The 9,554-nt window shown below is 40.2% G+C and overlaps 2 protein-coding genes across 2 annotated transcripts; both read left to right on the top strand.

The window, feature by feature from the left end:
• The first annotated feature begins 254 nt into the window (after nt 1-254).
• Nucleotides 255-1,306, top strand: LOC127588488 (gastrula zinc finger protein XlCGF62.1-like). The gene has a single exon (XM_052047227.1). It carries the CDS (start codon nt 315-317, stop codon nt 1,290-1,292), a length of 978 nt encoding a protein of 325 aa, XP_051903187.1. The 5' UTR covers nt 255-314; the 3' UTR covers nt 1,293-1,306.
• A 2,922-nt stretch (nt 1,307-4,228) lies between these two features.
• LOC127588487 (zinc finger protein 239-like) lies at nt 4,229-9,143 on the top strand. Its single transcript, XM_052047226.1, has 3 exons — nt 4,229-4,362; nt 4,529-4,620; nt 7,605-9,143. The coding sequence occupies exons 1-3, from the start codon at nt 4,358-4,360 to the stop codon at nt 8,675-8,677; spliced, it is 1,170 nt and encodes a 389-aa protein (XP_051903186.1). The 5' UTR covers nt 4,229-4,357; the 3' UTR covers nt 8,678-9,143.
• The last annotated feature ends 411 nt before the right edge of the window (nt 9,144-9,554 follow it).

Genomic DNA, 9,554 nt, shown 5'->3' with positions numbered 1-9,554 from the left:
CATTTGCACTTTTGCCTGCTAAAACAGCACATATTAGTAAGCCTAATTTGATCAAGCTGCAACTGTGTCAGAGTGTCAGCATCAAAGGTGAGTGTTCACTTTCATGTTTCGGTTTGAATCTGCTTACAAAAGTCGTCTGACGGCTCTTGCCCTCTTATGCTGAGCACTCGCTGTTAGCAGCAAACGCCAGTGACTGGAGCCATACCATACAATGGTACAAACAATGGTACATACCATACAATCCATACAATGACGGATTATCACACACTCCCGCTGATGATGATAATCATGATAATAATAATTCTGAAGATGAGATGACATTTCACACTGACAACAAGCACTGGAAGTGTCCTCAGTGTGGGAAAGTTTATGCATATAAGAGCCATTTGAAGCGGCACATGAGAATACACACCGGTGAGAAACCTTTTGCCTGCTCAGAATGTGGCCAAACATTCTCTCAGAAGGGAAGCTTAAAACGTCACACAAGTATACATACTGGTGAGAAATTGTTTGTCTGCTCAGTTTGTGGACAAAGATTCTCTGAGAAGGGAACCTTAAAAATACACTCAAGAACCCACACTGGTGAGAAACCTTTTGTGTGCTCACTTTGTGGCCAAAGTTTCTCTCAGAAAGGGAGCTTAACAATGCACATAAGAACACACACTGGTGAGAAACCTTTTGTCTGCTCGGTTTGTGGCCAATGTTTTTCTCAGAGGGGTAGCTTGACAATGCACAGAAGAACACACACTGGTGAGAAAGCTTTTTCCTGCTTAGTTTGTGGGCAAAGATTCTCTGAGAAGGGAAGCTTAAAAATACACACAAGAACGCACACTGGTGAAAAGCCTTTTGCCTGTTCAGATTGTGGCCAATGTTTCTCTCTGAAGGGACACTTAATTTATCACATGAGAACACACACTGGTGAGAAACCTTTTGCCTGCATGGACTGTGGCCAAAGATTCTCTTGGAAGGTACACTTAATAAGTCATACAAGAACCCACACTGGTGAGAAACCCTATGCCTGCTCAGTTTGTGACAAAAGATTCTCTCTGAAGGGACATTTAATTTACCACACAAGAACACACACCGGTGAGAAACCTTTTGCTTGCCCCGTTTGTGATCAAAGATTCACTCAGAAGGGACACTTAAGTTGCCACACAAGAATCCACACTGGTGAGAAACCATTTGCCTGCCCAGATTGTGGCCGAAGATTCACTCGGAAGGTCAAGAGACACAATTGTGCCGGTAAAAAACGCAATCAACATGTAGCTGCAAATGAAAGTGTTACTGTTTAAAACTGAACATATTTACTGTAGGGCGGCCCGGTAGTCCATTAGTAAGCACGTCGACTTCACAGTGCAGAGGTACCGGGTTCGATTCCAGCTCCGGCGTCCCTGTGTGGAGTTTGCATGGTCTCCCCGGGCCTGCGTGGGTTTTCTCCTGGTACTCCGGTATCCTCCCACATTCCAAAAACATGCATGACAGGCTGATTGATCACTCTAAATTGTCCCGAGGTGTGAGTGAGGGCGTGCATGGTTGTTCGTCTCTGTGTGCCCTGTGATTGGCTGGCTACCAATGCGGGGTGTCCCCCGCCTGCTGCCCGAAGACAGCTGGGATAGGCTCCAGCACCCCCGCGGCCCTAGTAAAAATGGAGCGGTTTGGAAGATGAATGAATTAATACTTACTTTAATTATTTACAAAATTTTGCACAATTTAATTCTCTGTAAAATCTTTTATCTAATCTTTTTGACGTATTTGTGTCCTCAAAGCCTCATGTGGACAAGTGTTGAGAATTAGCACTGGTGCTAGATTACTTTAAGCAATGCGTGTACTTTGTGCAATGTTCTAGTGATGTCCACATGTATGAATTAATGAATGATTGATTTGGCAAACTTGGAAGCGACATCGAGAAGGGAGTAAAGTGTAAATGTGAGTCTAAATTTCCAAGATGGTGCCCGAGTAGGCAGCCGCCAGCAAGTGCTCTTCAAGGGCCTTGCATTTTTTTTTTTGTCTTTTGTTTTGTCACATGGTGGTGTTGTTACGTCGCGTGGACCTGATGTGGAATGTTTTCAACATTTTTGGCCACGACATTCATCAAAATAGAAGAATCTGTGCTAGGTGGTTGCGCCTTCTCGGCAGCACGCATGTATCAGCACTGATTTTGATTGGGAGGAATGTCAGCGCCATTTGACTGCCATTGCCGAACAATCCCAAGGCGAATGTGTTTTGCGCCTATAATGGGTAGCATTTTCATAGCCCCGCTTTTTTCTGTGGAAATGTCGGTGCTGTTGGACATTGTGCGGCTGGATGGATGCATGGCTTGAGGAGCTGACGGTGAGAAGAATGGAGCGTAAGCGCAGAGCGCAGCTGTGTATTTGGAACTGGGATTTGCGGCCTGGAATTGAAGCGGATTTACATGGGACAGGAGATGAGAGCCAATCTCTTTTTCGTTAATGGATGCTACACCTTCTTGTTGCTTTCAAACCTAGCTTGTAGCAGACGTGCACATTTTCGGCATGACATGTTTGATCCATTGGTGGAAAGGATACTTTGATTCGCTCTTCTTTCATCTCAAACTGCTTCAAACAACAAAGTGTATGCAGGAAAAGTGGTTCAGATTGCACAACTGTCTGTGTCTTATGTGTGTTGTATTATTTTGTCATTTTACTTTAACTGTCATTTAACTGTTCTTTTGATGGTGGTGCGGGCACCCGCATTGGCTTCTCTTGTTGTCTGGTTGAGAGGGAATAAATTTCATCTGTTCTGTATGTTGCACATACAGCGCCTTTGACAATAAAGTTGTACTTCACTTGAAATATAATACAAGTTGTTAAACAGTTGAGTCTTTTCTCGTCTCTAAAATAGGCTGGAAACAGTCACTGAGAAGGTGTGTCCGGCAACATATTAAAGGGACTATTTAACCAAGATAGCCCATTTTTAACTGAACAACAATGTATTTTTTTTATCACAACAAACGGAATTAGCTTTCCTGTTTGGTTTTATCAGTTTGTTTCGGTGAAATCAGGATAGAACTAATCTAGAAATTCCCCTTTTTTCCTCTTCAATATAGATTTGCACCCCTTAACCCCCCCCTCCTTAATATTTCAACGAGAACATCTGCAAAAGTGGATACAATTTCTGTCGTTTTTCAAATAACTGACGTTATAAGAAATGTGCAATGTCCAAAAACTCTGCTAACTTGGCACCAAAATGTATGTGGGCATCTCAACTTGTGCCCACTTCAACTTCGGAAAAAATCACAACAATCAGCTTTTCATAAGCGTTCACTGTTAGAGAATGAGGGAGTAAACGGGCTGCTTTTTTTCTCACAATGAGGACAACAGATAAATGGGCAGCTTTTATAATGAAATGAACAGATAAGGCAAAATAATTAGCTTACAGTGCAATGCATTCACTTTGCACTATTTATTGTGCATGCAATAAAAGTTTGTGCCACTGACATTTCCAATAGCTTATTGAAAAAGAATGAATAACAGCAGAACAGATTGCACTAATGTAAACTCTTTACTCAATGTAAATATTAGGTGATACTGTGTATAACGTTAATCCGCCGCCAGATGGGCACCTTCAAAATAAAAGCTTTCCAATTTATGCATGCATGTCAGTGGTTTGGATTGAAAATAATGATACAAATATATTTTCTGATTAGGACACCATGAGTTCACGGTTCTCAATATAGATAGATAGATAGATAGATAGATAGATAGATAGATAGATAGATAGATAGATAGATAGATAGATAGATAGATAGATAGATAGATAGATAGATAGATAGATAGATAGATAGATAGATAGATAGATAGATAGATAGATAGATAGATAGATAGATAGATAGATAGATAGATAGATAGATAGATAGATAGATAGATAGATAGTCAAGTCAACAGTATTTATAGAGCACTTTCAAACAGCCATCGCTGCATACAAAGTGTTGTACATGGAGCGATTTAACATGCACAATAAACAGTAAGACAAATCGGTAATAATAATAATAATCGGTAGAAAGCACCAAGCAGTAATAGATAGATAGATAGATAGATAGATAGATAGATAGATAGATAGATAGATAGATAGATAGATAGATAGATAGATAGATAGATAGATAGATAGATAGATAGATAGAGCTCACGCACACACACACACAAAAACACACACGCACACTTACACGCACTGTGATTAAGTTTGTCCCAAATAATTTGCCGTACATCAGTAATGCAGCCTGTACCTCCGCAGAACAAAATACTCTATTCATATGCGGTTTACTTAAAAACAAACAACCCCCTCGGACCCTTCACAATCACATTCCCTCTTTTTAATTACTAAACGCACAGAAGGCTCGATGAGGTACGTCCACCATTCCTTTATTGGACTATATCATCCGCTCAAGCTTCTCGCCCAAGTTTAGCTTACTTAGCTTGCTCGTCGCTAACAAAGAGACGCGTTTCGTCGCCCAGCAGAGATCGAGTGTTAAGTGTTTAATTGAGATTGAATCTCATGTAAATGTGTGCAGGATGACAGGAGATTACGCGGATAATTTCTTCGGAGAAAAAGAGGACAACAGCGCTGTTTTGGAGATGTTTGGAGTTGGCTCGACTAGAGCAGGTTTGGCCACTAATGTTTTTTTCGCACTATTGCAGGAGTCACTAACCGTATTGAATAGTGAGAGCTACTTTTTGGTTAGGGTTAGGTTTTTGGTCGCTGGTCAATGCGATGGGCCACCACTTTTATACACAATTCTGAAACACGTTTGCGCAGATTACGTTTTAATAATGTGTCAATGATGTCTCTTTATACATAAAATGTAACTAATATGGCTTCTGGGTGGACGCTTTGCCGCCAGCTCTTTCAATCCGACAAGTATTTAGAAAATAATTTGTCATCCAACCTCCATGACAATTTGTTGGAAAGTAAAGCTCCAATTTTGCAGGCTTATTTTCTGCTATTTTTGAAGATGACAACTAGGCTTGCCACCTTTCAGATCTGGAAATAAGGGACACCCACTTAGCAATGACGAAACACTTAACAGCTGAACTTGAGTATGCTGACCCGGACTACTGAATTGTATTCATATAAAGTGCTGTACATTAAATTAAACCTGTCTGGCGATACTTTTACTGAAAGAGGACAATGAAAATCAAACAAGCCTATAGTGTGCTGCAAATGTAACACCTGAGGACACTTTTACTTTAAAGGGAAGACAAAAAAAATGAAGCTTGCGTGTGTGAGTGTGTGCGTGCGTGTGTGTGTGTGTGTGTGTGATGCTTTCATCTACAATTTTAATGCACTTCCCTAAAATAAAAGATTATCTTCAGCAGTTTCAACAAAAAAAATGTCTGATTTTGGTGGAATGACAAATGTTTTTGTCAGATGGAACCTTTGACCATAGAAATTATGATTAAAAGCAAAAAAAACCACCTGGCTCAGAAGATTTGTGAATTATATCCGAAACACCACGAGGTGATTTTTGTTTGCGATGATTTTTCAATTGATTTGTTGAAATCTAATAATCATCTGAATATTGTAGAATTTATAAATGCTGTGTTCAGTTTGGGTTTCTCTGCATTTATATTCAAACCTAGCGGAGGGTGCAACATTGTGCTGTCATCGACATGTCATTCATGTTTTGTAAATTGGCGCTATCCAGCGGTTGGTTTCAGATATGGCAGACGAGAAAAAATATTTATGTCACAGGTCTTGCAATCACATTTGTTTTTGTCTTAAATGTAGACAGACAAACCACACAGCAGCCTCATTGAGAGATCAGTTTGTTAATAAACACCTTTTACCTTTTTCTTGGAATAGTCTTAAATTCCAGTCAACCATGTGTATAAATCAGAGCTGTCAGTTTAGCATGTTTTTATTGGCATTAATTTAAATGAATTTTAACGGGATTACATGTTTTCTCGCGTGATTAACGCGCCACACGTCACAGCCATGTTATGTTTCTCTATGAATAAACCAGAAACAAAACAACAATCGCTCTGCACAGGTCCACGCACGTTTGTTTTGCCAGTCACGGCAGCGCGAGACACCGAATACAGATACTTAAAGAGTTTATGAATGGAAAGTTTACTTTTAAAAAGTTGCCAGCTTGTTCCACTATCAAGACCAAAGTTACCTGTATGTTTTGCAGTCGTAAACTGAGTCTGAAATACCACTTAATGGCCGAGCACACAGCTGACGTGAGTACTCCCCTCCATCGTCTCAGACAGACAGCTATGGATCATTTCAAAGCTAAGAAAATGGATGACATGACGAAGAACAAATCTGCTGAAGCCATAGCTAAAGGTATGGCTACTGCATACAAGCCTGTCAACGTTGTCCACAGCTCGACTCAAGCTGAAATCATTCGCATTGCATCGAACGACTCCACTACGGATTGCCAGCGAGAGCCTCCATTACAAGCTGTGTACAGAGATTGTACATAGCGGAGAAGGCTAAGGTACACCAAGCGGGAGAAGACACCGTTTCAGGAGAGAAATAAGAGACGAGGTTGATGAGCCTCTGGTGAATAAAGAGCAGGCATGACTTTGAATTCGATGCATGCCACTGACGCCATTGTTTCTTGTTTGTAACTATTTTGTGTGGAAGGTTACAGCGTAACCTTTATAGGTCCATATAAATAAAGCGGGTGGAGCTTCTCTGTGTTCGTCTGACAGCGACTGTGTGCTGATGCACGTCGAGATTTTAGCGGTGCAGTGGTAGCGACCACACTGAAAATAATCTCCAGTGTTGTCATCGAACCAAGTGTAGTCATCCGAAATGATGTCTACATGATGTTTCCCCAGTGTGGGACGAATAAAGGATATCTTATCTTACACAAAACCGCAAAGAGACTTCCGCACAAGAAGGACCAACACAATCAAACAAAAAAGTATGCAACCATGGTTTAAATCCACTATAGGCTGAGTACTAGTTTACCTTAGATGTGCACTTTATAATGTTATATTGCTCTGGTTTGATTCCATAAAAAGAGCTGTTAAAGCAGCTGTTGTGTGATGGACAGTAATAGTGTGTGAGAGATTGTGTGAATAACAATCGAATAAAATCGAAATTCTTATTTCAGTAAATATTTGCATTTTGCACATAGCAAACTGATTCATGATTCCATGTTGATGAGAGCATTAAAATGGGGGAAAAATAGAACAAAAAAATATAAAAGGACATTCAGAAACGATAAAAAATGCATGAGTAATCACGATTAATTTTTTGTTCATTTGAGTTAATTATGACAGTTACATTTTTAATTAGATTAAATATTTTAATCGTTTGACAGCTCTAGTATAAATATAAACAGCCATCCGCAAATTCAAAGTTTAAACATGAGAATGTACAGTATGTGAACCAAACGTCAACTTTTGTTAATGGTCTTTCAATAACATTTGATTTTGTTTAAATGTGGACAGATTGTGTCACACCAGGTGGCTAATAAACAGTACGAGCCATTTTACCTTTTTATTGTAATAACCTTAAGTTACAAAAGCACAAGTAAGTATAAATCTAAACAATATCTGCCATGAAAATTTACACCATGAGAACTGAGCTCGCTGAACCTTTTAAAAAATATATATTCTTGTGTCTTGAAGATGTCAGTGAAGATTATGGTCCTGGGCGTCAGGAGCCAGAGTCCCCCCACATTAAGGAGGAAGTGAAGGATGAAGAGCCCCCCTGCATTCAAGTAAAAAAGGAGCCAGAGCCTCCTCTCAATAAAAAAGATGAAGAGCACACTCACATCAAAGAGGAGGAAACGCATCGCCACACCCTGGAGGATGAAGGAAAGCCTCCCTACATCAAAGGGGAGGAGGAGGAGCAAAATATCTGCAAGTGGCCACTGAATGGTGACCTGTTGAAAAGTGAAGATGAAGGACAAAGTGAAGCGAGCAGAGGGGCAGACCCTCTATGTAGCAGCTCATATCAACACTTGACAACAGAAGGTGATGGAGGATCACCATCATGCGGTGATGACATAACGCCATGTTCTACTGAGAATGGTGATAAACCGTCTGAAGATGATATAACATGTGAAACTGAAAAACGGTGGCAATGTTCTCAGTGCGGGAAAATGTATACTTATGCGAAGAGCTTGAAGAGGCATATGATTTGCCACACTGGTGAGAAACCTTTTTCCTGCTCAGTTTGTGGTCAAAGATTCTCTCGGCAGCATCACTTAAAAATACACTCAAGAACCCACACTGGTGAGAAACCTTTTACCTGCTCAGTTTGTGGACAAAAATTCTCACGGAACGGTACCTTAAAAACACACACCAGAACACACACTGATGAGAAACCTTTTGCCTGCCCAATTTGTGGCCAAAGATTCTCTCGGAGGGGAACCTTAATAACACACACAAGAACACACACTGATGAGAAACCTTTTTCGTGCTCAGTTTGTGGCCAACTATTCTCTCAGAAGAAAAACTTAAAACGTCATACAAGTAAACACACTAATGAGAAACCTATTTTCTGCTTAGTTTGTGGTCAAAGATTCTCACGGAAGGAAAGCCTAACAATTCACACAAGAACCCACACAGGTGAGAAACCCTTTTCATGCACGGTTTGTGGTCAAAGATTCTCTCAGAAGGGACACTTAAACATCCACACAAGAACACACACTGGAGAGAAACCAAGGATTCTCTCAGAAGGGAAGCTTAACAATTAAAACTAGAACCCACACTGGTGAGAAACGTTGTATCCTGTGTAGTTCGTGGTCACAGATTTTCAGAGAAGGGAACCTTAAGAAATCATATAAAACCCACACTGGTGAGAAACCTTTTGCTTGCACAGTCTGTGCCAAAAATTCTCTCACAAGGTAACTTTAAAACGTCACAGAGGAAGACACTGTTGAGAAGCCTTTTTCCTGCACAGTTTGTGGTCAAAGATTCTCTCTAAAGCATGGTGAATCGATCATGTGTTTTTGTTTGAAATTATCATGAGTAGGGGTCTTCTTTATACAAGTAAATATTTTCTAGTACGGACTGTGTTTGCGCTGTCCAATTTGTTCTGATAACAGAAATTCCTCATTTGCGAAAGGAGCATGGTACATGTCCTTTATGAACCTGCAAGTATGTTGACAAAATGCACGTGTAACAACACAATAAAATACAAAAATATATTGTCCAAAACCTGTTTGTATGACAAAAACTACAATAGTGTATCAAAAAAAAAACCACAACATTAAAATACGTACAGTATTTTAATGTTTATTTTTCTCTATCTTGGGGGAAAAAAGTGTTTACTTTGGATTGTTTTGTTCGATGCATTCTTTGGTTTATTACAATGTTTGCCTGCGTGTCATACAGTTTTCTTGCTAGTAAGTAACTGTCCCGTTGATCATCGACGTCTGGTAATTCTTGTGCATACTGAAGGATTTTTGTTGCCATTTGCATTGCTTCCTTGCTGGATGGTGGCGTGTCATCGGGAGTTGAATCGCTTGTTTTTTAAAGTTTCGTCGATTTGCGTCTTTCCGACTCCAAGTGTCTCTTGGACGCTTTTTACTTTGTGTCCAGCTTCGCTCAAACGGATGCATTTCCCTCGCT

Source organism: Hippocampus zosterae, chromosome 16 (assembly GCF_025434085.1).
Source record: "Hippocampus zosterae strain Florida chromosome 16, ASM2543408v3, whole genome shotgun sequence".
Taxonomy (NCBI): domain Eukaryota; kingdom Metazoa; phylum Chordata; class Actinopteri; order Syngnathiformes; family Syngnathidae; genus Hippocampus; species Hippocampus zosterae.
Note: the sequence above shows the minus strand (reverse complement) of the source record. Positions and strands in the feature narration are given on the sequence as shown.

Coding starts and splice junctions, on each gene's coding strand:
- LOC127588488 (XM_052047227.1), top strand. CDS start 315: ATGACATTTCACACTGACAACAAGCACTGGAAGTGTCCTCAGTGTGGG.
- LOC127588487 (XM_052047226.1), top strand. Junction 4,621..7,604: donor AGTTGGCTCGACTAGAGCAG/GTTTGGCCACTA, acceptor TGTGTCTTGAAG/ATGTCAGTGAAGATTATGGT.